Here is a 27,518-nt window from a genome sequence, read left to right on the forward strand (position 1 = left end):
GGAGTATAGGGTAGGTTTATTTTATTGTCTGATGATAACATTGGACAGATCATTAAACATTATTTCACTTGAAATTTGGTTTGTTGATTCGTGTTGTGTCTTGCAGGACTATGAGCCTAGTGGTACAACACCAATAAGATGTGAACCAGAGGTTCCAAGTAAAGGTACAATCGACTCTCTTCGAACGTTGCCAATTGAATCCCTTCTTGAGGAATTCAGGGAAAATAATTCATATGAAACTTCTGATGATTTAAAGGAGTTGAAACCATCACTTATTCCACGTTCTCCTCTCACGCAATTGAATTAATGGTGGTGTTGGCAACTTGCTCGGTTGGGTCTTCTATGGAATCAAATTTGTATCTTTATTTGTAAAATTGTTTTGTTGCAATTTTTAATGATTCATAGCATGCAAAATATGGTGATTTTATGTAATGTGATATCTAAGGCATAGTAGTACTCGGGTTTAAATCCCACCTTGGGATGAAATATAGCTCAAATAATAGTTATTATTTTTGGCAACGCTTTCCCTCGTGTGGTTAATATTTAATTACTTTTAATAATGCATATTTTTGTGCCATAAACCAATAATTGCTTTTCGTCTCTTGTGAAGATGGAGTTCATGATCGCCTTATTTTATTTAGCGTTGGGGGTTGTATTTTTTATATTTTTCGTAGGATGTTACTTTTGCATTTTGTTGCATAGAATTTTAACCATTTATCTCAGCTTCTTAAGTTTAACGATCGAGCATTTTTTGAAATTACCCATTTTTCGAATTTTAACCATTTTTTTTTGTTTTTTTGAAATTACCCAAAGTCTAACGAGTAATGGAACATAATATTGTAATCTTTCAACTTTATGGGAGCATAAATTTAACAAATTCGATGGATGTATGAAAATTATGTGGATTTTCCTTGATGCTATTTTTTCGTTTTGTTGTAAATTGTAAGTTCTTTACTTAATTTTTTTTGAAAAATAAATTAAAGACATTATTTACTAAATTACTATAAATGAATATATATTTTACTCATTATTAGGTATATTATATTTTTTCAATTCTAATGCAATTTGATAAATGATTTTGATTCATGTTAACTATGTTTAATTTTTTTTTTTACTTAGTCAATCAATTGTAATAGAATATTATAAATATTGACTTTAATCATAATAATAGCTTTGTATGTTTTAATATATTTGACCTAAATATTTATTTTTACATTAGCATTTTATAAATTTCAAAAATAAATTTAGTTTTTGAGAAATCACTTTAACTAGTGTATTGCACAAGTTAAATACACTAGTTAACTACTCTCTCCGTCATAATGTATGATTCTATAAAAAAAAATATCATTTTATATGTTATTTTATATTATAAAAATAATATAATTTTTTTTATCATACCCCTCATTATTTATTATGCTCAATTTTTTTTAACTCTTTTAATTTATAAAATCATAGTGTTGCTCAATCTATATCGTTCACTATTAAAAACTAATAAATGTTTTCATTATATATTTTTAGTACTATTTTTTAGATGAAATTGAAATAAGATCTTCAGTTTAACTAACTCTTGCCCAAAGAATCGCTCAATGCAATGAATTAATTAATGAAAAAACCAGTGCCACCCTTTAGAGTTATCCAAACTATATTTTTTATCCATATTTTCACTCTATAAATAACATGAATATATATATACCCTTTTTATTTCTATTTTAATTCCTTTCTCATGTAACATATAAAACTTTCCGATTTGATCTTGTTTATTGTTGTTGTACATTTTTCTAATGGTTCTCTCAAAGTCTCTAACCATCTTTGGAGCGGTTGTCTCCATTTTTTTGTTGGTATTAAACAATGGTGTTGAAGCATTTCATAAAATATACCCTCATCTTCAATCCGTTTCAACAATATCTGTGAGCGAAGTGCATAGAACTGGATACCATTTCCAACCTCCTAGGAATTGGATCAACGGTTCGTAATGTTCTTACTTTTTTACTAGCACCATGCTTTATTCACAATTTAATTTATTTATAAATTTATAATATATGTCTTCGGTGCATTTTTTTTTTAAATTATCTTCTCATGACCAGGCATTATATCCTAACATTGTCTGAAGATTGTTCAATTATGGTGCTACTTTCATAACCAAAAAAACTAAAAGAATAAAATATTAGTTGAGATTGAATTCTGATTTAAAATTTAAAAACCATGATGATATAATTGTCACGCATAAATTAAGGTTTTCATACCGAAAAATTCGAAGACAAGGGTACGTTTGATTTGGATTTTAATGGATAAAATGTTGAACAATATTATTGATATATTTGATAAAGAAGATTAGATTATCTGATATTGTTCAATATATAGTTTTTAAAATTTTGATGCGGAATGGCGGTTATGCTAATAACTTTTTTTCCTTCCATTTTTGTAGTTTTTTTTAACAGTCACTTAGGTAGTTATTACGCCATTGTATGATAAATTAATTAAATTAATACTTTACATATTACATATGGTGTCAAGAGGGACAGTTTGTATATTGTTGGTACAATTCTAAATTGAAAGCTTAGATACAATAACTATTTTTTAAATTATGCCAATGATTAACTGTGATATATAATATAAAATTATTTATATTGATATTACATATAACAATTAAATTTATAAGTATTTTCAGATCAATATATAAAATAGAAAATTAGTTCGAATATATTCTCTAAAAACAATTAGATCCATCATATAGTTTATTAATATTAATTATATAATATTACATGTAGGAGATTAATTATTTTTTACTTCTTTGTTTATTTAATAATAATATTAGTTAAATACCATGAGAGAGAAACAAATAAAGTAATAAATATTATATATTGATGATGTGATTAAAAGAGAAAAATAGAGAGAAAATAAAATATTAAACATGTAAATAAAAATTAAAGATATACACATATAATATAAAAGTTGTTTCTCAATTAGACTTCGAGTAGGAAATGCATACCACTTGAATGATATAAACTTGCAAAAATGGAAATAATAATATCTTATTTTTCATCAAGATTGTTAAATTCAAATTACACATTTTACCTATATAAATTTTCATCATGCCATTATACTTATATGTTATATAAATATAACACAAAAAGTTCTTTAAATATTATTTTAACCGACAAATGCTGATATTACGTTTTATTTTGAGTTCGAACTCAAAGTTAATTACAATAAAATTTATTATCTCACAAAAATAAAAATATTAAATGACCATAATAAAAGCCAGTTCTCTTTGCACCAAAAAATAAATGCCAATTCTCTATTGTCTTTGAGTTGTTCCGCATCACAGTTGAGTTCAATTTTCTGTCCCAAATTCTCTACTTGAAATCATGCAATTTAAGGTATATTCTTCTAAATTCTTTTGAACCCGACTCACATTCAAAGAGGCAAACGGAAAATGGGGAAAAAAATTGTAAGTTTATTATTTCAACACATCAAAACTGATCCTATACTAATGAATGTGAATTGAGGTGAGAGAAAAACTATGGAAGAGAGATAAATGAAAAAACAAAATTTTTACAAACATATAATGTTGATGTCGATATTTATGTCAAAAAATAATTTTTTAAAATTGCATGGGGTTATTGAACGGTTGTTTGAGTGGGTCTCAATGGTGAAACAAACTTGTTCTTTGGAATGGTCCTATTTATTAATTTGATGTAATTTATATTTTTAAATAATAATTTAATTTGATTTGATTTTGATCCTAATATTTTTTTAGCAAACTTAGTCTCACATTTTTTTAATAGAAAATTCTCTCAAATTTTCAATTATTACAAATTGAATAATTAAATCAAACAAACCAAATTGCATTAAATCAAACAGTATGTTAGTCATATTAAAGATGAACTGTCTGAAAAAAAAAATTACACAAAAATTGAATATAATTAGAAAATTATAATTGTATAAGAATGTCAACCATATTAATGTCTTTTCAATTTTTCTAATTATATTTATAGTCAATTTCACTCAACTTTTCTAATTATTGTTCAATAATACAAATATTTTTTTTTCACTAGATTTTCCAACAATATTTCTTTACTTTGAAAAATCTTCCGGTTTCTTTCCTTTTTCAAATTGTCCAAATACGCAAACTAAGTTGTATGAATCTTTTTTTCTAAAACTCTCCGCCCTTGCAGCTAACATATGTTCTTTTAACATTTGAAAGACCAATGTATAAATATTCATTTAATGGTGGAGTCAGAACCAAAAATAACTACTTTTATTTTATTTACAAGAAATATCTGAAGACTAACGTACTTTATTAACCTTATAAACTATTATGTACATGACCATATATATTATTTCAATGTTATATATAGCAAAAAATCCTTATTTTCTCTTAAATCCCCTCAATAGTGGAGTTAGAAAGTGTTTTGACTTCCTCATTTTTACTTTCACACCCCCTCCCCAAACCAATATATGAATATACTTCGCAATTAAAATATCATTAAAAAATTTGCATTTAAGTTTTTATCTCCAATTACTAACTTTTTAACTAACTTCATTTTCGTTGTGATTTTTTCATGGTGTCTAAATTGGTGTAATGGACGCATGAATCACATGTAGATCCAAATGGTGAGTAAAATATGAATTTCATTTTCGTCAATAATCCTTAATATTTGAGTATCATATTTATATTGGTAAATGTAAAAAATGTAGGACCAATGTACTACAATGGATACTATCACTTGTTCTACCAATACAACCCAAAAGGTTCGGTGTGGGGGAACATTGTGTGGGCCCACTCAGTATCAAAGGATCTTATAAATTGGAAATCAGTTGAACATGCTCTTTATCCATCTAAATCCTTTGACAAATATGGATGTTGGTCCGGATCAGCCACAATAGTTCCGGGTAAAGGACCTGTCATACTTTACACAGGAATTATTGACGAAAACAGCACTCAAGTCCAATGTTATGCTGTACCCGAAGATTTATCTGACCCGCTTCTTAAAAAATGGATCAAACCTGATAAATACAACCCGTTTTTGGTAGCTGATGAAGGAGTAAACGGTAGTGCATTTCGTGATCCAACAACTGCATGGAAGGGTAAAGATGGAATTTGGAAAATATTGGTTGGTAGTAGAAGGAAACATAGAGGAATGGCTTATTTGTATAAAAGTAAAGATTTTGTGAAATGGGTTCGAGTCAAACACCCGATCCATTCAGCAACAACGGGTATGTGGGAGTGTCCAGATTTTTATCCGGTTTTATTGAAAGGGAAAGATGGGTTGGATGCATCAGTGGAAGGTAGTCATGTAAAACATGTGTTAAAGAATAGTCTTGACTTGACTAGATTTGAGTATTATACATTAGGTACATATTTTAGTGATAAGGATAAGTTTATTCCTCATAATACTTCAGAGGATGGTTGGGGTGGCCTAAGATATGATTATGGTAATTTCTATGCTTCCAAGTCATTTTTTGATCCAAGCAGAAATCGAAGAGTCATTTGGGGTTGGGCTAATGAGTCTGATTCCAAGGAAGATGATGTTAAAAAAGGATGGGCTGGAATTCAGGTACTTTCAACTATACATTGTTGAAATTCAAATTATTTTCAAATTATTTTTTTTATAAAATTATAAAAAAAATAATTTTGTTTTTCTCTCTCTTTGATTAAAAAATATTGTCCTTGAATGGATATTAAACTTAATTTTATTCTTGTAAAGCTATTCAACTTTTTCAATACATTTGCAAATTAATTGAGTTAAATATGCATCTTTAGGCAATTCCAAGAGTTGTGTGGCTTGATTCTACCGAAAGACAGTTAGTACAATGGCCCGTTGAAGAATTGAATGGACTAAGAGGGAAAGAAGTTAGTATGAACAATCAAAAGCTTCAAAAGGGTGATTATGTTGAAGTAGGTGGAATAACTGCAGCACAGGTGAGTCATATTCATATACATTAACATATATGTGTCAAATTTAACTTTTTGCTATTTGCATGTAAGTGCAAATTAAAATGGTATAGAATAATATACATTTAATCAAATTCAAATATTGAATTCTTATGTTTTTATTTAAGAAGAACAAACGGAAATTTCATACAATTGACACGAACCAATGTATAATTGTAGGCAGATGTGGAAGTTACTTTCTCATTTTCAAGTTTGGAGAAGGCAGAGCCGTACGATCCTAGTTGGGTAAACGCACAAGATCTTTGTTTTCATAAAGGTTCAAAAGTTGAAGGTGGAGTTGGGCCTTTTGGGCTTTTGACTTTGGCTTCAGAAAATTTGGCTGAGTTCACTCCCGTGTTCTTCAGAATTTTCAAAGCTCCAAACAAACATGTCGTTCTTTTATGCTCTGATGCCTCCAGGTATGTCTAATTTAATTTCTTATTAGATCTTCAATTCCAGTACTTTGTTACAATTTTCCCCCCAAAATTGCAATTTCTTTTTAATAATTACTTTTATAAGTTTGTATATGTTTTTTTTACAAGTTTTTAAAAATTGTGAAAAATAATCTAAGAACCGCTTAAAATAAGAAGTTGTTTTTAGTAATTTTTTTGAAAAATCATTTTTTATTTAATTTTTACAAAAACAAATTGATTTTCACTATGTTTGTCAACTACGTTAGACAAATATAGAACAATTTCTTATTTTTTTTTTAAAATCTCTAAAAGATAATTTTTAAATAATCATTTTTTAACAACCTATAACAATATTCTAAAATCCTGCTTACACATCGACTCAATAAAATTACGAAATTACTAGTTGAATCCTAAATCCCAAGTTCAACCGCATGACTCAACTGAATTGAACTGGATGGCTCGGCCGTAAAAACTCATAATTACAAGCAAGGGTATTAAAATTATATTGATTTTAATTATGAATATCATAAATAAGTAAGTAGTAACTAATTCAAAAAATAAATAAATAAGAAGAAACTTTCAAATTAAAATAATCTTTTAAATTTGATTATATTAAATATAATGGATAAGAAACAACTTCTATCACAATTTACTTAATGGTGAAGTGGTGATTCCTACACACAAGTGTAGTAACCTATTATCTCAGTGGTTTAAAAACACTGATCCATAACAAACAGATCATTTTTTATTTCATCCAATACTTTATTTAAAATTGATCCATTTCGTTTTTCATTTTTGAACAGTTCTTCTTTGAAGAGTGAATTGTACAAGCCATCATTTGCTGGATTTGTAGATGTGGATTTAGCCTCAAACAAACTTTCTCTTAGGAGTTTGGTATGTGAAAATACACTAATCTGTGTTAACATTTAACATTACTAATTGATTAATGTTGTTTGGTATGATAATGACTATACTAACTGATTAATGTTGTTCGATATTTATGACAGATTGATCACTCAGTAGTGGAAAGTTTTGGAGAAGGAGGGAAAACAAACATTTTGTCTAGGGTTTATCCGGTGCTAGCCGTTACAAACCAAGCTCATTTATTTGTGTTTAATAACGGTACCGAACTAATCACTGTGGAGAACCTCAAAGCATGGAGTATGAAGTCGGTTGAAATAAATTGAAGTGCTTAAAATTCAATTTACATAAGATTTGCTTAGCTTACTACAATTTGTATTAGGAATATAGTTTTAATGTAAAAGTGGTTCTAAGAATAATTATCTGGTTGATCTTTTAATGATAACAAAAGAAATAAATAAAAATTGTTATTACCTAATTATATTTGTTAAGTATCTAAATTAAGTTAGAAGACAAATTTTATATTAACAACTATTTATTATTAGGTAACATAAAATTATGAGTAAATTAGAGATACTAACGTAAATGTTTTTAACATAGAATATTATTACTTAATAAACATGCAATTATGTTTACTAATAGAGTAAGTCGTAATATAACAATAAGAAGCATTACAAGAAACATCTGGTAATTTATTATTTGAGTCAAAGCGTTAAAGACAAATGAAATATTTGTCAATAATTGACCCTCTGATCACAGGAAAAAATTGATCCATTGATTATCTACCTTTGACTTAAAGATCCTTGTTGGTCTCTGACTCAAAGATCAAAAGAAGAAAACTCAAAATAAAGCTTCCGACAAAGTCAATATTATAGTACAAGTTAAATCTTCTTATGAACAAAGAAAGAGGGCTAACTAATCAAGTGCACCACGACTCTGAAGAATCCGTTAAAGCTATCAAGTGTATGTATCCTCAATGCGCCTCCAATGAATTTGTCAATACAAATTCACTTTGATGTTTATGCATCTGCTAATTATGGTAAGCCATGGTAAATCAGTTGATCGTCTGATCAACACTTCAAGTTAACACTAACAAAATATAAACATTCCAACATCCTTTGCTCCACAAAGATGGACTTATCCTTTGATTAAAGAAACACATATCATCTTTTGATAGTAACTATCCTATGATATTTGTCTTTTTAATTTAAGATACGCTAAATTAATTATGAAGATATATATGGATATGTATTAAAAGTTAATATGTCTTAAATATTAATTTAAAATCTTAAACGGTAACATTCTCAACATATACATTTCTTAGTAGTTAAGTAGAAATTGATCAATATAATATAGTGGTTGAGAGAATGAAAAAGACCATGTGTTATGAATAATTTTTGAAAAAACCTAGAACGCATCAAAAGAAAATAACAAATGAAAAATTCTCTCAATACAAAATTATTAGAACTAATGTAAATCAGTCAAAGTGTTTTATACACTTGAATTGTAATATCATCTCAATGAGAGTTAGAATCTATAAATAAACTTTGTATTAATTCAAACACAAACTGAAACTTAGAGTAAATAATATTTATATGCTATGACTACTTAGAGTAAACTGAAACACAAACTGCCAGAAAGTTGAGAAGGATGTTAACGACTACTATTTGAAAAATATATAAAAAAGATACTCAAAGCATGAAGATGTAGAGTAAATAATATTTATATGCTATGACTTAAATAGTTGATTGAGTCATTGATGAGGCAAAATATATCTGTAAGAGAAAAATTAGATGTAACAACATTCTGTTGTGAACTAGTATAAAAATTTGTGTGTCTCTTTTTTTTTTTAATCTAAGTTATTTATGATTTAATTTTATTTTTACTATACTTGTTTTTTAATCGTAAATTAAATGATTTAATAAAAAATATATTTTTTTTATTAAACAATTTAAATAATTTTTAGAAGTGACAAAATACAATTTAAATCCTTTTTTTTGTATTTTACAATATATTCATATAAAAATTAGTTGTATTAGTTACTAAATAATAAAAGTGAGTTACGTTAGTTACTAAATCATTAGTTTGTTAAATCTCCGTCAATTATTTATATAGACAATCTCACATATTCTCTTTGTAACTTTCTTATTATATCAATATACAATTTCACATTAATTTTTATCTTTTTATCTCTTCTATGTTTAATATTAATATTTTTTTATTATGTTAATTTATATATATTTTTAAAATTTATTTGGTTTATTTTAGTAAAATAGGCGCTTAAATCCAGGTCATTTTGAAAAGCTAGATTTCCAAAACCAATCTTCACATGAACGTGAAAGCTACCTCTTGTGACTTCACATTCACATTGTGTTTGACATCATTTGTTGCGGTTTCAAACACAACCTTAATTTAATGGGTAATTTGGCATTGACTTTTAGTTTAAAAAATCTAGACAAACAAGTTGATTTGTTTATTTTTCTTAAAGATATATATATATATATATATATATATATATATATATATATATATATATATATATATTGTTAATTTAAAATTAAATTAAAGAAAAAAGTTCCTTTAAAGAAATCGTCTTTACAAACTCGAACTTTCTTAAAGAAGTCGTCATTTCTTAAAGAAGTTGTCATCTATAAAGGAGACTTATAATTAAGAAAAAAGTATTTTAATATATAACTTTCAAAAAAGAGTAGTTTGATAAATTTTTTTATATTTAATTATTAAAAAAAATGATTTTTTCAGATGCATACTTTCAAATGAATGCTGGAGTGGGGAAATAACCTGATATTCTTTATGTGATGGATATATTGGTTGAAGAGCATAGCCCAAAAAGGACTAACACACTTTGTACATGATAAGGCCCATAATACATACCCAAGTTAGACTATTCTCCTCCAAAAAATACAATCTCATATCACATTCCCAGGGAGAAAAATAGACAAATCTAGCTAATTTTCTATTTTATTCTTTTTTTTTTTTTATGATAAGAATTAAGAAAACATGTATAATTATACTTCCTTGTCATGTAAAATTATCTTTGGATGGTCACACTTTTTACTATTTCATAAGTAGATAACTTGATAACATTTTATTATTATTAATTAGTTAAGTATTAGTTTAGTTAGTTTTACATTTGTTATAGTTAGATAAATTTATTAAAGGATATTAGAATTTGTTCATCCTATATATAGGGTTCGTCTATTTATGATTTTAATATTATTTAAAAATAATTTAAATAATAAAATTTGAAATAAACAATTGGTTTAAATAGTTTATCTTAAAATATCATTATAAGTATTTTATCTATTTGCTATAACTTTTTTTAGATAACGAAATTTCAAAAAATTATTAAAATAAAAAGTCAGACATAATCGTTTCCGATGTCGTTTAACTTAGATGTCGCTTAACTTAATTTCAGGTAACACTTCAGTCTTTTATCTTTTATTTTTTTATTTAGTTTTTTATTTAATTTGAAGTAACAATTTGATCATTTATGTCTTAAAATGTCAACAATGTTATTGTTTTTTTACTAAAATTCATCAAAAAATTTAAACAAAACCCATAAAATTAATTATCATCTTCAATATAATGCAAATTTTATCAAATTTATAACTCATATCTTCAAATAAACTCATATTTTTATTCTTTATTTGATGAATTTGATGTTGTTGGAGATAAAAATATGCATTTGATGAATATATAATTTTATTGAAATTGGTATTGAATTTTATAGATTTTGTTTGAAGATTTTGATGAACTTTATAAATTTTTGTAAAGAAAAGATAACATTGTTGACATTTTAAAATATAAATGATTAAATTGTTACTTAAAATTAAATAAAAAACTAAATCAAGATAAACAAAAAAAAAAAGATAAAAGACTGAAGTATTACCTAAAATTAAGTTAATGAACACATAAAATAATTATACCGAAAAGTTATTTTGAGAATCCGATCATAAAAATCATTTTTGAAATGTACCTTTTTAAAGAAACGAAGTTTCTATCATATTAAATTATCTAATAATGAATATTTAAATTAATAAATATCAAAATTAATTTTTCAATCGATAACAAAATTAATTTTTCAATCGATAACAAAAAAATAAAATAATTTCTACCATTTTTAAATAAATTCTCATAAAAATTATTTTTTAAAAATATAACATTAAAATTAGTTTTTAAAAATCTTATAAAAACTGACCCATGATCTCTTTTTCATCGTTAGCTCCTAAAATTATAAAACATGTTCAGAAACATATTAGTTTGGACCGGAGTGAGAAAAGGGTAGCCTAGAAATACTAGAAATAACAGCATCAAATTTTATACCGATCTCTAAGAAGAAAAAAGATAGTTTCTTTTCTTGTCAAAAACAACAAATCTTTATGGTCCATTCCATGAAGTCTAATATAAAACTGGGGCGAATTGGGATGTTTGTTGCATTTTGGACTGATCTATCTTTAGAATAAAAAAAATTAAATAAGTCCGTTTTATACATATATTAAAGAAAAACAGATAACGTTTCTTCACTTTTTCAATCCAACCTTATCCACTAACAATAAAAAAATTAAAAAGGTTTAAAGCTACTAAATAAATAAAAGGTCATGTTGACCATTAAGGCATTAACCCTTACATTCCATGTAGTAGTTGGATTATACTTAAATATTAGTCCCATGTTTACACTCACAGTGCGTGTAGTAGTTGGATTATATTTAAATATTAGTCCCATGATTATACTTTTAAGTCTATTTGGACCAAACAAAGCCAAACTAGAACGACAAAGTTGACAATTCTATATATAAATTTAGTGTAATATGGTTTTACAAAAAAAATATTAAAGTGAGAATACAAAAAATATTTAAAATGTTAAATTAAAAGTTAAATATATTTTGTTCAACTAACAGAGTTAAATTTACGAAATATATTAAACTTCTATAATGTAAATAATTTATATTTAAATTTATAAATTAAAAACATGAGTTTTAAAGTAGTACATCAATAAAATTATTTTATTATATAATTCAATTATAATCATTAAGAATTATACAACTATCTCTTACAGTTGAGAGATATAATTGCATAACAGGACAAAATTGTTTTACACTTTTATTCTCAAAACATATTCAACTTTAAAATAAAAAAATCATAATTTTGGTGAGTGTATAAGAACACTCCATGACTCGAAGCAAAGAAAGAAAAGAAAAATGGCAGCCATAGCAAGTGCATGTTACGACAGAGCAAAAGCAGTGAAAGAATTTGATGAGTCCAAAATGGGAGTGAAGGGTCTCTCCGAATCTGGCATCAAAACCATTCCACAAATATTCATTCACCCACCAGAAACCCTCAAAGACATAAAATCTAATTCCTCCAAGAAAACAACTAATTCAATCCCACTAATCGACCTATCCAACGTTAATTCTCCAACTCACCGACCCAACATCGTCAAACAAATCAAAGAAGCAGCAAAAACATGGGGCTTTTTCCAAATCATTAACCACAACGTACACGTGTCAGTTCTAGAAAATACTATCAAAGGCATCGAAGCGTTCCATAACCAACCACACGAAACAAAATCCAAATACTACAAAAGAGATGAAGGACGTGGTGTTATGTTCGCCAGCAACAATGACTTGTATAGGTAGGAGGATATAAATTAATTTTTTTAACTTTAAATTTTATTTTTCGTGATTGGTAGGTGTATGATGCTATATAGCATTATTTTATTTGGTAAAGTGTAAAGAAAATAAAATATTTACACATGTACATATAGGAGCAACGCTGCGAGCTGGCACGATTCTCTGCAAGCATGGATGGCGCCGGAGGCACCGAACGGCGATGAGTTGCCGGAGATATGCCGGAAAGAGATAATTGAATGGGACTTGCATGGTGGTGGTGTTACCTCAATGATTTTGGAGTTGCTTTCGGAAGGGTTAGGATTGGAAAGTGGAAAATTAAAGGAATTGAGTTTTGGTGAAACAAGAGTTATAGTTGGACATTGTTACCCTTATTGTCCTCAACCAGATTTAACTATGGGTATTACACCCCATACAGATCCTTGTGCTATTACTTTGTTGTTGCAGAATCATGTCCCCGGACTCCAGGTCATGCACGGTGCCGACTGGGTTGATGTTAACCCCGTTCACGGTGGTCTCATCGTCAACGTTGGTGACTTTCTTCAGGTTTATTATTAACTTTTTCTTCTTCGTCTTTTTTTTTTTTTTTTTTTTTAATTTATAACTAACGTATTTCATTTTTTACTTTTTATATTCACTTATAGTGTGATAAATTATTCTTTTTATAAAGACGTTTTCTCGTTTCATTATTTGCTATTTTGATTTTATGTTTAAGACAAAGACATGGATGTTTGTTCCGTGCTTTTTAGATAGTGATTTTACATTGACTGGTGTTAAAGAGTTAATGAATTTTTAGTTAAAAACGAATCTTTCAAAAAAAATATTAAAATAATTTTCGTTAAAATAATATTTTATTCAAATCATCTAAAATAAATTTATATTAATTGTTATTCATTGCATAAGATGTGTTTTAACTAAAATAATTATTAAAAAATTCTATTTATTTTCTGATAAACGATGAAATATTAGAACATCATTCCTATATAAATCTTATAGTTAAAGACACACAAAAAAACAAAAAAAAATAGTAGATGTTAAAGTGTAGCACAAATTCACGTGCATAAATATTTGGGTCCTCTTTTTTATCATTTAAAATTATTTATATATTTTGAATTTGGTTGTGATGAATTTATGTTTTGTAGATAATATCAAATGGGGAGTACACTAGTGTTCAACACAGGGTATTGGCCAATTCACATGAAAAATCAAGAATATCAATTGTGATGTTCTTGAACTTGAGTAAATGGAAAGGAGAAGGTTACCATGGGCCTCTTCCTGAATTGTTATCTCCAAATAAACCACCAATTTATCGTGATTTCACTCAACAAGAATTTTTTGACAACTTTTACAGCAAGGGAATTGATACCAAGTCTTTCATAGACAAGGTTAAAATTCAAAACTAAAAAGCATCTATAAGTATAAATTAAGGACATGTTTACTATTTCTATTGATTGCTTTTCTTTTTAATTAACTTCCCTTAAGATCATGAACTTGGCTCTTCAGTTGTACTTCACATCATATTCCGCACAAAAATTGTTTTTTGTGTGCATATATTGTAATATTATGTAATAAGTTATGTAATCAAATGTGAAATCATATATACTATAACATCTATCTCACATTATTAAATGCATCTGTTATTAGAAAAAATCATCTCCAACTGTTGCACGACGCTGTAATCGTTGAGACCAATCAATTTAGTGAAAAGCAACTTTTTTTTTTTATCAAAATTAAAAATTGTTTTGTTGAAAAGCATGCCATATTAAGATTCTATTTGAATAAACATGTCAAACACAACACATAAAGTGAGCGATCAATATTCCATGGGTGATGGTAAATCGACAAGAAGAGGGTAGTGGTCCTTATTGCGGACCACATATCAACGTTACGTTGCCAATTTGCTTCAAAGTTTAGATATATGTGAGAAGGACCGACCTAGTCTTAAGGCTAGAAAAAGGAAAGCTAAAGCTTTTAGGTCATCCATTCTTCCTCTCTCTATCTTAATTTATTTATAAAAAAATTGATAAGAGATAGAGTGTGGAGAGAAATATTGTGTAGAGGAGGGAGGTTATAATTATCAATAGTACAATGTGCCAAATAGGTACTTTATTGCGAGGTAAAAAAATGGGTGTTTTATAGAAAAAAGATAACTTTCATCAATGATCTTTTTTTTAAAAAAAATTAACATTGATTATCCTTTTGTAATTGTTTTGTTCAGGTTTTTCAAGTTTAATAATCAGAATAAGCAACAATGATTTTTGATGACCCAGTGAAATAAGTGATTTCGATAAGTGATTTATATTTAGTTTTGACAATAATATTTTATTTGCATTTTCTTTCTTTTGTTGACGTTGAAAATAGAAAAATGAAATGAGAGAGAGAATTGTAGTTAGAAATGACAACATAATCTGATCATACTCATCTCAACTCAATTTGAATGATGAAATATGTTTTGATATTCACTTCATCTTTACTTTTAATATATTTATATAATTCTTATTCACTTCATCTCAACTCTAAATTCTTATTATATAATATATTTAATATTTTTTTAAATATTAAAAATTATAATATCTTCTTTATAAAAATTATCATTTTAATTTTATTATTATATAATAATTAATTAATTTTATTATTATAATAAATATAACTTTTAAATTTATTATATATATATGAATGAGTATGGGAAAATTTAAACTATATTGCTGGTTGAATTGTAGATTTAACTTTCACACTCAATAAAAAAAAAAAAAAGATGAGTAAGAAGACAACTGTCTGGCCAATGCCTAGAGGAAATGGATTCTCTACCTTTAGTGAGGGGTGACTTTGATGTATTTTGGAGTAAAATTGATAATTAAAATTAAGTATTAAAAATTATTTAAAATTATTTAGACGAGAGAGAATGATTAATAAAAAGAGAAATAGATACAAAATCACCAAAAATATAAAATTCAAAGGTAGAGAATGATTAATAAAGAAAAAAATAGATACAAAATCACCAAAAGTATGAGATTCAAAGGTAGAGAATCCTTACTCATGTCTAGATGTGGTGGCAGGGAGAAATTAAGAGTGGAGTTAGTATATACACTTACAAAAGTATATATATTAATAATATACAATTACAAAAGTATATATATTAAAGTTAGGCTGTAGGGAGAAATCAATCCCCACTTGCCAAACCGTAGACTAGTATCCCACTAAATAACTTCTCATTAAAAAAATATTAAGATAATGTTCAAATTCTCTTTCTGTTTGAAAAGGTTTTAGATGAAAATTTACAACAATAATTTATTTTATTTTTTAAAAAAGTTATATTTTTATAAAAAAAATCACCGTAATAAACAGACCTTATCGTATAGATGAGAAACTATAAAATTGCTAAGATATACAAATGCATCGACACCATTGGAATAGGTTTTCAATAATATGTGAATACAATGAAATTGTTCTGAGATCGACCGGACTATTCTTTTGGCATGTCCAAATTATACACTGCCTAAAATATAGATTTGAAACCCATTTATTTATGAATGTTGTCATGAGAACATTTGAGCAATAAGAGGGATATTTGACAATAGTGTTAATAAGGTGAAAAATGTACTATACAAACATATTTTGGAGATCGAAGCAAAGGCTAATACAAGTCTTAATATTAGAAGGATGCAAGTAATCATTAGAGCACTTTTTGAGAGTTTAGATGAAGAGCTTAATAGTGGAGGAAAGTAACTATTTTACTTTTATTTAAAAAGAATATGATTAATATATTTAAAATATTCACTTTTTTAATTTTATTATAGTGTTTTTATTTTGATTTTATACAATTTTAATATTAAGAGTATTAATTAAATTTAATTGGCTTGAATTCCATAATTAGTACCTTCCCAATGGAAGCAAAATTTACAAAACAACAAACTTAACTTTCAAAAAGAATGAGACGAATAACTTTAAAATAACCGTACAACCAAAACAAGAATTCAGGAAATTAAATTTTATAAAAAATATGAACTCAAATAATAATAAATTTTAAACAGTTACTCAGAAATATTGCTAGATCCTCCATAACATTAGACAGGACATTATAGAAATAACATGGTTGCTATTTAATTCAAGAATGTGTGTAGATAGATATGCAAGAACCTATAGTTGTTTCATTTAGATAATAAGTCAAAAAAAGGTTAATTTGGTATTAGACACCATATATAGTGTCGAGGGTGTTATTGTCAAAATGCAAGTTTACTTTGATTTTGTTCAATACATTATATCGTGAAAAATCAAACAAGGGAAATAACAAGTAGCATAAAACCTAGAAGAAAAACAGAACGGACCAGCCAAAACAAGCAAGGGGTTACGCAAAATGTTTATCAGATAAAACTCTGATAGAAGGGACTAGAAACAACACAAGTAACAGTGTTGACCTTCATGTTATCTGACAACATCATGGTATTCCTAAAATTGAAAAATCAATAGCGCAGTTCTTTGACTAAACCAAGCTAATAATTCTAAAATTATTCCAACAAGGGAAAAGAAATATTATGCAAATCAAAAACGAGACCAGTAAGCTCCCAAAAAACTCGTATGGGTTACTATTACCCTAAATGAAGTGCAAGACAACTAACATACTATAGGCAATCCATATTACAGATAATGATGCCAGTAAGCTTGAAACAGAATATAAGTAATCGGAAAAATATAATCCACTTATACCAAAATAAACTCCAACTACATTTAACATCATTCAAAACAGAAGATTGAGTTGAGTCGGGAGTAACAACGAAATTTATAAATAAAGGTCTCACAAAACAAACACCAATAAGAGAAAAACAATATCAAAACCAGAGTTTACTTGATCTTCTTCTTTGGCCTCAACTGCAAAATAACAAAACAACAATAAGAAAGAAAAACATTAGCATAAGAACCATTTAAAAAATCAAACAAAACCAAAAAATAAAATCGACATTTTTTATAACAGTTACCTGATTGCTATGTCCACACTTCTTTTTGCGGCAGTTTACAGCCCTAGGGTGTAGACGAGCATAGCATCTAGAAAAAAATCACAAAACATATTTGGGCAATTAAAAAACAAAACCATTTGAAACTATGCATTGAAGAAAAACAAATCTAGAATGTACCAAATCGAGAAAATCAACTGAAAGTATTTGAATCCAGCTAATAAAGTAAGAGATGGAAATCAATATAGGGAACAATTATAACCCCTATCGCACTTTGAATCAACAAAAGGGGCTAAGTTATAGTCCCATAAACATAAATCAAAAACAATATAAAATAATAACAGGATATGAGAAATGAAGAATCATACTTGCGGCATATGGTTTTGTCTTGATTGTATTTGCGAGCCAAAGCCATCAAAGAAGGTTCGATGATACCACCACGAAGCCTGAGAACAAGATGAAGTGTTGACTCCTTCTGGATGTTGTAATCGGCCAAGGTGCGTCCATCTTCAAGCTGCTTACCGGCGAAAATCAAACGCTGCTGATCCGGGGGAATACCTGATTAATTAATTCAAATGAGCGTAAGTTTGAATACAAATCAGAATCAGATTATGGAAAAGGCAATGAATACATTATTAGGGTTAGTCATGCTACCTTCCTTGTCTTGAATCTTGGCTTTGACATTGTCGATTGTGTCACTGCTCTCGACTTCGAGGGTGATGGTCTTCCCAGTTAGGGTTTTGACGAAGATCTGCATCTTTGCCGCTTTTACAACCTCTCTCGATTCTCAGTTGTCTAGATGATATGGTCACTGTTTTTATATTCAGCGTTTCTAGGGTTTAGGATCCAACAAAATTTACTTCATAAATGGGCTTTCTGCTTGTTGGGCTGCTATTGCCTTCAAAATGTGCCGGTCCGTTTAGTAAATGCCTTTTTTTATAACCCTATCATTATACCCCTGCACCACATTCTATCTACTCATTTTACTTTTTTTTTTTTTTTTAAACAAATAAAAAATTTAATTTCTTCGTTATGAGGAAAACCCAACTTTTACCCGGCCACATTTTCAGAAAACCTCACGATTTTTGGAGTGTAAAATGAAAATTTGTGTTTTGTTTGAAAGAATACATTTAGAAGGCACAAAAATTGTGTTTTTTATGTGTACTTTTAAAGTGATTTCAGGAGTGAAAAGGATGGAACTCAAAAGTTAAATATTTGGTTTATTGTAAAAAAAAAATAACATATTGTTGTTTTGTTTAATGCAATTCTCAAACCAGTTAAATGTTTGTAATTCGTTTAAAAAGAAAGGCCTTACGTGTCTAACGTAGAATTATGCAAAATAATTGTGAATGGTTTTAATAGTTTGAGTCTTCTAATAACTTTTTAGGTTAGTTTGAGTCTTCTAACAATTATAATTTTAAATATTCAAAAAATTGAATATGCAACCTCAGATGTAATATTTTTAGAACATTTTTAAGAATAAATATTGTCATGAAATTTTAGAATAAGGGAATGGTATCCCAATTTAAAGTAGAAAAATCTTTAGAGTTCATTAATACTTAGAAATATATGTATTTGTCTCTCAAGTTGGCGGGAATCAAAGTCAATTAGTCGAATCTAACACTTATATTTTTGACCACTAGACCAAATTAGTGGAGTTGTCTATATTAATTTTTTCACCGAGAAAGATATACACGTCATGGAAATTTTCCATAGAAAACACCGAAACAGTAGTACAAGTCAACAAGAACCAAATATAAAAAATCATCTGTTCTATGCATAGTTCACTACACATAAGCATATAAAAATAATCAAAGATGACTCGTAAGAAAAAAATGACAATTATGAAAATTTCTGGGTATTTATTTATGAGGTGGGCTATGAAGTTATAAATGAGGAAGGTACAATGAAAATGTTCATGTGTACAATAAATTTATCGTAATATTTTGGAAGCCGATCAATTTATATAATTAAATGCGTTATCACTAACTAACCAACATCTTCTGCTCATTTTCAAATTTTCGACTCCTGGACAGTGGGACAAGAATTTTCAATGATGGATACCCCAATAGTTTAAATAAAACAGGAACTAAAGGGATTCCATCTTGGAAGCCACAATCTCAAGAAGTCCCTTCGGGTTGTCCACATGAACCCAATGACCAGCATTTGGAAGAATACAGAAAGAAACCTTTCCAACAGAATCACTTCCTCCTTGACTAGCTAGTTTTTGGATCCGCTCAATAGCCTCTTGGTCCCATCTATCACTCTTTTCAGCACGCACAATTACTATTTCCATACCTTGTGGAGGGTTCTCCAATAGATTCCAATAAGACTTTTCCCTACAGAATTTTAACAATTAGGATTGTTAATTCACTGCGGTCATTAAGGAATATCAAAGAAAACACTTGGGAATAGCAAAGAACAAGTTTTTAGACTGTTATTAAGACATTCATTTCTTATCCCAAAATAAGTTAATCTGCATCATTTACCAGTAAGAATCGAACATCTCCTTAGCACTTTGAAGATCAAATATCCATGTTTCATGATCACCAACTTTCTTCAGGTTGGTGCCTATCCAATCTGACAATGCCTTAGAGTAACCAAGTCCCATCAGATGACTCACAAGCCACCTGAAAAGAGGTGCATTAATTTCAGTCTAACAGGAAAATAGATAGGAACAAAGAAGCATCATGTATTGTAAATTTGTAACACGGTGTTCAATTACAGTTGGAGACAGTAACAAGGTAAATACAGTCACTTTTAACAAACTCAAGACATCAACTTGTTTAAACATTAGAGAAACAAACTCAAGACATCAACTTGTTTAGACATTAGAGAACAATCGGATCATGACCTCATCAGAAGAAAATGGAGAAACAACCTATAATGTCCTACTTTTCTTGACATAACTAGTTCGATCAATCGTGCAATGCACGGCTCTTTTGCATGTGATTTTAAGATTATTTATCGAATTTGATAAACTATAACTTGATTGTCTACTATTGTAATCGTCTATTATAACATTCAAATATTTAATGTTTATATAAGAAATACAAAGAGTGATGTCTACAAAAGTTGAATAAGTTCATCTAATAAAAAGAAACGTATAATCGTATACATACACATTAAATTTCATGTCATCCGTACCCTGTCACCATAACCAATATCATGGTACTTTCAAAAAACAGTGGGTGGTATTTAATGCATACTTGGAAGGATTTGGTTTAACATCAAAAGTTATGAGCAAAAGCGTTGAATTGACCACCACTGTACAGTTTATTTACTTAAACTCAATTTTTTTACTTACAATGTCTAGCAACCATTTGTAGACTACCACTGTACAGTGTACACCACACATAATATCAAGACATGCAGCAAAATGATTATTGGCCTAATATCAACCTTAGTACAAACATGTAAGAGAATAGTTCAGGGATAGAGTCTCACTTTCGAGATGGGATTTCCGACGGTAAACTTTCCAAAGTCATTAAAATATCTCGGACTTCATCGCTTTTGTTTCCAAAGTTCACTTCTCCCGGGACAGAATCCAATACCCAAAGCTGTTCTTCAGCAGGGATAGAAGGAGATAATTCTTATAAATAATGAACTGGAAATGTAGTATTGAGCAGTGAAAAATATAAGCACTTGGGTAACATGCAATCCACTAGACAGTTGTCGTAACTTGTAAGCAACATACAAAGGCCATAGTCCTATTTCTATACAAAAAACGCTTCAAATTAAAATCTATAATTAAATAAATCTTGAAAATGGAAAAATACTGTGGCATAGAAAATCTGAGAAGAAGACTGAGAATGAAAAGCATACTGGGGATATTGTATGTTTCTTAAATTTTATTGATATATATATTTGTTAACTCACAAGTCATCAATTGGGTTGGCCGTAAAAAATTTGTCGGGGTCTAACTTTTTATTTGGGTTTTGGGAGTTTCTTCAAAGATGCTGCAGTGTGCCCTGCATGTCGTGTTTGCTATTTTGGGTCAGCAGTTGCTAATTGCTGATGATTTTTGTATCCTGCTGCTGAAGAACAAATTGGGGCTGCACTTTTTACTTGTTGCTGTATTTTTGCACTATTTCTGTTTTTCTCAGTTAGCACCACTTTTTTCTGAAGATATGCATTTTAATTTATTAGTATGATAAAAGATGAAGCAATCACAAGATGACCAAGGAACATCAAACAGAGCTGTTGGCACTGCTTTTATGCCCGCAAAGACAACTTGTTGCTATAGTTTGCAATAGGCTGTTGCATATTATTGGCAACTTTTGCAATAGGCTGATTTCTGTTAGGCCAACTCTTGTGGGCGAACATTATTTTTGGCCATAGGCTGCTGCATAATCAGGCTGTTGCTGATCATGTACTAAGATGCTGGTTTTGGTTGCTGTCATACCAACTCCTTGAGTCTATAAGCTGCTGTCACATACCAGAAATTGGTTCCTGTCACACTTCTCATCAAGATGCTGGTTGATATCACATGTATAGGGCTATATTAACCATTGTGTTCCCTTTTGGTTATGGACAATTTTATTCGTCAAATACTTGGTTTATTTCCCTTAGGAGGTCATAGATCTACAGTACACGTGTATCATGGTGATAAACCTATAGTACATGTGTATCGTAGGAGACAGAAGAATGGGAAAGAAAAGACTGGTAATGGGCCTATGGAGCAAGAAAGGGACGGAGTTAAAGATACAAAGCTTATGGAGAAGTTGGCTACTTTTATGAAGGAGGCAGAAGTTGGGAATAGAAGAACAACTGCTGGGACAGATGGCAGCAGCAGAATAGAGGGAGTTCGAAAGAGTGGGGAAAAGCCATATATGGAAGATAACAGATAACAGAATAGGGGGTATCAAATGGTGTAAGTGGGAATTGTGGGTACTGGGAATAGGATTTACCTAACTCGGTAATAGGGTGTGCTCTTTGTTATAGTTTCCATTATCATCTCTTCAAGGAGGTTCTCTCCATTCATCTTTATATTTCAGTAATTATAACCATTAATACAAAGGTCATATTCTCTGGTGTAATCCCTTTTCATAATTTCCCTATTTGTGTTCAGTTCTATTAGGAGAGTTGGACAAAATACATCAACACTTTTGCTTATAAATAGAAAATGAGGGAGTACTAATATAGTGATTAGGCTTATTAAATAAATTAACAGATTCCATTTCTATTGATCGGGATACATGGGTTGCATAGTGTTCTGGATTTGGTCTCAGCTCAACTGCGTTCAGATAGGCTGATAGCAAGGGTGGGTAGCCCAATTCCCAAATTTCTAGTAAGAAGTTTTCAATAGCCAAGCACATACAGATTGAGAGAGGCATGACGGACAACTGAATAACTGTCTGGAAGTTCCCAAGTAACTCCATAATAACTGATGATGCTGTTAGATACTCGACCATATCACTATATAAATAAAATAACATCTTGAGTCGAGGTGCAAATTCATTCTCAGTCATCCTTATCACTCCTATATGCTTACTAACATGATCATCGGAATCTCTGCAGGTGGCCACCAATGTCATTTTCTGCTGTCACGATCCATCATCTCTACTCATCCTCTTGCAGTTCAATTGATCTAATCCTTAAGCACACTGAGATTCCCTCTTTCTTGCATACCCTTTGAGATTATACTGAAGGCGTACTATATGCAGAACATACTCTGAATAAACTTGGTCTAAACAAGTGAGAGGGAGGGAAGAAGAATTAAATTCCCCCCCACTCACCTACCCAAAAAAAGCACAAGTATCTTCCAAGTTACAATTACTAATTAGCACATTACACAATTCACAAGCCTGATTTGTTAGTTTCTGCCAAGTTACATTTACTTTTCATCAGCAATATATTCTAATGCACCACAAGTATCCACATTTTAAAGCATTAAAATCTATCTACCAACAATTCATATTGAAAGTGTGGCTAGAGTTCAACACTGACACTCGTGATTACATTCAATCACTTTCATTTTTTATGTCATTACCGGTGTCTACATATCAATCTCACTGTTTACACGTGATTACGTCCTATGTTTGTGTATGTGCTTCGTAGATTACTATCACAAATGACCTACTGCTTATTGTTATATTCACAGCAAAACAAAACTTGTTACACTTGCACGCCACCAAATAACTTATTTTAAGAAATGTATTTTGATTAATTCAACGATTACTAAGACGAGAAATATGATTATGAAGAATAAAAACCTGTTTAGGCCACTGAACAGAATCACCATATTCACCGCGGCTACAACTCTGAGCAAACTGTAAAGCCACCTTTCCACCCATGGAATGACCAATAACAACCTCGGGCCAAGACCAACCTTCAGCCTTCACCAAATCAGCCAAATCTTTAGCCGTATTTTCCAAGTTATGAGGCGGGTTCAATTTCTTCTCCGCTGATTTTCCATGATTCCTCATATCCATCGTCACCGTCCTCCAATCTAGCAGAATTTCAAAACAAAAAATCATAAACATTTTGGTTCAGAATTCGCATTTTAAAAAAAAAACAGAGAGAGAGAGAGAGATACTCGAAGAGGGAGATGAATTGGAGAGAGAGGCCAATAATTGGCGTGAGAAAGATCTCCAATTTCTGTTGGATCCCAAAAATCCATGGATGATGACGGCCGTGGAGGTGTATGGTTTGTTAGGGTGAGCACGCGATTCTTCATAGGCAATGGTTTCAATCCATCTTGGACGAGTTAGACTCTGTGAGTTGAGAAAACGAGTTACGAGGAACAACTGATAAATGTTTCTGTTTCTCAGAGATGCCGCCATTTTTTTCTCTCTGCTTTACTCTTCTTTCACTTTTAGTTTTGCTATGGCCCATTCCAAGTATAGATTTCGTAGCCTATTTATTAATTGAATTTTAGTGAAATAATAATAAATAAATAAAAAAGAGGAAAAAAAATGACAGCTGTGGGATTTGAACCCACGCCCTTTCGGACCAGAGCCTAAATCTGGCGCCTTAGACCACTCGGCCAAACTGTCTTGACGATTATACTACGAGCAAAAGCTTTATATAGTATTTGTTGAAATGATTGCCTTGCTTTTAAAAAAAAAATTCAACAACCGGTAATGTCTTTATAGATACACCCTTAATTTTTTTACATATTTTTTTATAAAAATATAATATAATTCTTTATTTCTTTTGATAAAGTTTTAAAAATCATATCAATTATTAATAAATAATTCTTTTAATGTTCATGACTCGCTCGATGTGTGAAATCCTACACTAAAAATAATTTATATTATGATTTATATTAGTTTTTAGTAAAATTAGAATAATTTATTTTTCAAGTAAATAAAAGGACATTTTCAAATGGTTAATGATACCACAGTTTTATAATACACTTGAAAACATTTTAAACTCTATTCAATAAATAAAATAATACAATATCAATAAAATCTCAATTCAATTATAATTTTTTTAATTTAAATTCAACAAGCTAAAAATGTTTTCTTTACAAAAATAGTTTTAAATTAAACAAATAAAACAGAATACATAAACATTTTTTCTATTGTCGCATCTCATTATCGAAGCAGAAACCTCCCGACTCGTGATGTTCTGGGAGGCCTGAAGAACTTTCAACTTCATATGTGACATAGAATGTCGTGCCAATGGCAACCACCACACACAAGCAACACGTGTGAATAATCAAATCATGTAAAGGTGTGATAACATAAAACGAACTTGTAATATAATACTCACTTATGCACCATCAAAAAACTTACACGGACCACGGTTATAATGAACAATAGTAACACGCGATAGTTCATTTTTACGTGCATTCATTCACTGGTATATTGATGCAATCATTGTAATGACGCAAGACATGATATGCAGGGAGATATCTATAAGTCTATTAAATGGATAGCCCAAAAAACTTAATATTTTTATTTTAATTATCATTTAATTAATATAATGTAGATATTTTTCGAGTTATTATTTTCTATTATGTGTTTTGGTATCTTCGTATCTCTCTTATATTTTCAAAAATGTCTTCATATATTTTGAAGTTTTTTTTTAGACAAAATACACATTTGATTGGTGAATTAATAGAACATAACGAATAGGAAAAGAAACTTCCATGCATTTTTTATAATAAAATATAAAATAATTAATAAAAATAATAAAATAAAATCATCATTCACTTTTTATTTATTTATTTTTAATCTAAGTAAAATAGTCAAATAGGATTATTATTGTAGGACATATAAATTAATAAATTTACACAAAATAAAAATTAGAATTGCTTTTACATACAAAAATTAACAAAATTATTACATAACATATAATACATAATTTTTATATAATATGTGTGTATATATTACATTAGAAATGAAGTAATATGTACAAACGAGGGAAGAAGGTCAACCTATGGGGGCCTCTATAAATTCGTCCCTAATTATATATACACTTTTTTTTAACACTTTATATGACGCATGGTACACTTTATATGACACATGGTACCAAATTAAATGCAGAATAGTTGGCAAGCAGACTCAGTGCATGTCTCGTAGTTCGATGGACACATTTAAATTTTTAAATATTTATCTGACTCAATCAGATATTCATTTAGGTGATTACTCAAAATAAACGAGTTATACGGTAATTTTCTACGATTGATTGTCATATACAAATCACTAAAAAAAAATTCCTTTAAAGATCCACAAGATCTAATGATTAACCATTCACAATTAGACTCTTGAATAATATTAACAAAGTCTTTAATATATATTTTTAATATATTTTATTTAATTGATTATAATACATAAAAGTTTTATTAAATTTATATGATATTCAAATATTTTGACAAGACTTATATAATTTTTAATCAATATGAAACTGTAATATTAGGATGATAATAAAATTCGCACTCGCAGGTACTCACCCGAATCTGCTTGATTTAAACGAAGAAAATTCACTTTAATTGGATGCGGGTGCAGATTTTTTTTTACATTAAAATTTGGAGGCGGAAACAGGGATTGGATAGGGATGGCAATTAGACTCAAACCCAATTGGTACCCGCAAAAAAAATGGGTAAGGTAAAAACTTGCATAATGGATCTGGGCATGGAAACATGTAATTACCCACAAAATTAAGCGGGTGCGGGTGCGGGTGCGGGTACGGATACTATAGTACTCACTCCGTCCTACACTTATATAAATATATTATTTATTTACTTATTATATTATTGTTTAGTTTAATTAATTATTTTCTTTTATGTTTTAATATCTATTAATATCATTGTACCACTACAATATTTATAATTGAAAGATAAACATTTGCAAACTTTTTAAGAATCTGATTATGATAAATAGGTAAATAATTGTGATTTTATAACTAATAGTTATATCTTAATAATCGTGACTTTATAATTATACTTGCAATTTTGTATCAATTATCTCAAATAATATTGTCGTATGACTTGCAACTTCATAAAATATAATTTTGGATATTTAAATATGTATTGTAACGAGTGTTCATTTGAAATGTTTGACTTATAAAATATTTTGATTTATAATATTTTATGATTGGATTTAAGATTTTTTAATAACTTTTAAATTTAACAACGACAATGGGTATATTTATTAATTTTTTTAGTTAAAGTGTGGGTATTGAGTATGAGTACGATCACTTAGGTACCAAGAGGGTAAGAGTACGAGTATTAAAGTTGATACCCAATAGGCTACGAGTA

At 28.9% G+C, this 27,518-nt stretch overlaps 5 protein-coding genes and 1 non-coding gene across 6 annotated transcripts in view; 3 read left to right on the top strand and 3 right to left on the bottom strand.

Annotated features, from left to right (window-relative positions):
* The window catches only part of LOC101489170 (kinesin-like protein KIN-5C), a 6,593-nt gene extending 6,074 nt beyond the window's left edge, over nt 1-519 (top strand). Inside the window, exon 23 of the mRNA XM_073366712.1 lies at nt 1-519. Coding sequence (XP_073222813.1) covers nt 1-307 — 307 coding nt within the window. The 3' untranslated portion in view covers nt 308-519.
* A 4,165-nt stretch (nt 520-4,684) lies between these two features.
* Nucleotides 4,685-7,687, top strand: LOC101489501 (beta-fructofuranosidase, insoluble isoenzyme 1-like). The gene is made up of 5 exons (XM_004494149.4): nt 4,685-5,561; nt 5,768-5,926; nt 6,119-6,357; nt 7,155-7,245; nt 7,359-7,687. The coding sequence occupies exons 1-5, from the start codon at nt 4,707-4,709 to the stop codon at nt 7,536-7,538; spliced, it is 1,524 nt and encodes a 507-aa protein (XP_004494206.2). The 5' UTR covers nt 4,685-4,706; the 3' UTR covers nt 7,539-7,687.
* Nucleotides 7,688-12,374: 4,687 nt separating this feature from the next.
* LOC101489818 (1-aminocyclopropane-1-carboxylate oxidase homolog 4-like) lies at nt 12,375-14,489 on the top strand. The gene is made up of 3 exons (XM_004494150.4): nt 12,375-12,865; nt 12,998-13,406; nt 14,003-14,489. Exons 1-3 carry the CDS (start codon nt 12,432-12,434, stop codon nt 14,261-14,263), a joined length of 1,104 nt encoding a protein of 367 aa, XP_004494207.1. The 5' UTR covers nt 12,375-12,431; the 3' UTR covers nt 14,264-14,489.
* Nucleotides 14,490-17,532: 3,043 nt separating this feature from the next.
* Nucleotides 17,533-18,640, bottom strand: LOC101490142 (ubiquitin-ribosomal protein eL40 fusion protein). The gene is made up of 4 exons (XM_004494151.4): nt 18,464-18,640; nt 18,178-18,367; nt 17,834-17,900; nt 17,533-17,726 (listed from the first exon to the last, which is right to left on the bottom strand). The coding sequence occupies exons 1-4, from the start codon at nt 18,564-18,566 to the stop codon at nt 17,700-17,702; spliced, it is 387 nt and encodes a 128-aa protein (XP_004494208.1). The 5' UTR covers nt 18,567-18,640; the 3' UTR covers nt 17,533-17,699.
* A 1,011-nt stretch (nt 18,641-19,651) lies between these two features.
* On the bottom strand, nt 19,652-24,660 carry LOC101490465 (uncharacterized). Its single transcript, XM_004494152.3, has 5 exons — nt 24,348-24,660; nt 24,025-24,260; nt 21,257-21,369; nt 20,299-20,439; nt 19,652-20,148 (listed from the first exon to the last, which is right to left on the bottom strand). Exons 1-5 carry the CDS (start codon nt 24,592-24,594, stop codon nt 19,899-19,901), a joined length of 987 nt encoding a protein of 328 aa, XP_004494209.1. The 5' UTR covers nt 24,595-24,660; the 3' UTR covers nt 19,652-19,898.
* A 67-nt stretch (nt 24,661-24,727) lies between these two features.
* TRNAL-UAG (transfer RNA leucine (anticodon UAG)) lies at nt 24,728-24,807 on the bottom strand. The gene has a single exon. It is a non-coding gene; the product is annotated as a tRNA-Leu (tRNA).
* Nucleotides 24,808-27,518: the final 2,711 nt, after the last annotated feature.

The sequence above is a fragment of the Cicer arietinum genome, chromosome 3 (genome assembly GCF_000331145.2).
Source record: "Cicer arietinum cultivar CDC Frontier isolate Library 1 chromosome 3, Cicar.CDCFrontier_v2.0, whole genome shotgun sequence".
NCBI lineage: Eukaryota > Viridiplantae > Streptophyta > Magnoliopsida > Fabales > Fabaceae > Cicer > Cicer arietinum.

What these genes read in the sequence shown, in the direction of transcription:
- LOC101490142 (XM_004494151.4), bottom strand. Translation starts at nt 18,566, where the DNA reads ATGCAGATCTTCGTCAAAACCCTAACTGGGAAGACCATCACCCTCGAA. An exon ending in CAAGATTCAAGACAAGGAAG is followed by an intron (nt 18,368 to 18,463) that starts GTAGCATGACTA and finishes TTAATTAATCAG; the next exon opens with GTATTCCCCCGGATCAGCAG. An exon ending in AGTGTGGACATAGCAATCAG is followed by an intron (nt 17,727 to 17,833) that starts GTAACTGTTATA and finishes GTTATTTTGCAG; the next exon opens with TTGAGGCCAAAGAAGAAGAT.
- LOC101489818 (XM_004494150.4), top strand. Translation starts at nt 12,432, where the DNA reads ATGGCAGCCATAGCAAGTGCATGTTACGACAGAGCAAAAGCAGTGAAA. An exon ending in AGCAACAATGACTTGTATAG is followed by an intron (nt 12,866 to 12,997) that starts GTAGGAGGATAT and finishes ATGTACATATAG; the next exon opens with GAGCAACGCTGCGAGCTGGC. An exon ending in ACGTTGGTGACTTTCTTCAG is followed by an intron (nt 13,407 to 14,002) that starts GTTTATTATTAA and finishes TATGTTTTGTAG; the next exon opens with ATAATATCAAATGGGGAGTA.
- LOC101490465 (XM_004494152.3), bottom strand. Translation starts at nt 24,594, where the DNA reads ATGGCGGCATCTCTGAGAAACAGAAACATTTATCAGTTGTTCCTCGTA. An exon ending in CAATTCATCTCCCTCTTCGA is followed by an intron (nt 24,261 to 24,347) that starts GTATCTCTCTCT and finishes AAATTCTGCTAG; the next exon opens with ATTGGAGGACGGTGACGATG. An exon ending in TCGGAAATCCCATCTCGAAA is followed by an intron (nt 20,440 to 21,256) that starts GTGAGACTCTAT and finishes ACCTCTTTTCAG; the next exon opens with GTGGCTTGTGAGTCATCTGA.
- LOC101489501 (XM_004494149.4), top strand. Translation starts at nt 4,707, where the DNA reads ATGTACTACAATGGATACTATCACTTGTTCTACCAATACAACCCAAAA. An exon ending in AAGGATGGGCTGGAATTCAG is followed by an intron (nt 5,562 to 5,767) that starts GTACTTTCAACT and finishes ATGCATCTTTAG; the next exon opens with GCAATTCCAAGAGTTGTGTG. An exon ending in GTGGAATAACTGCAGCACAG is followed by an intron (nt 5,927 to 6,118) that starts GTGAGTCATATT and finishes GTATAATTGTAG; the next exon opens with GCAGATGTGGAAGTTACTTT.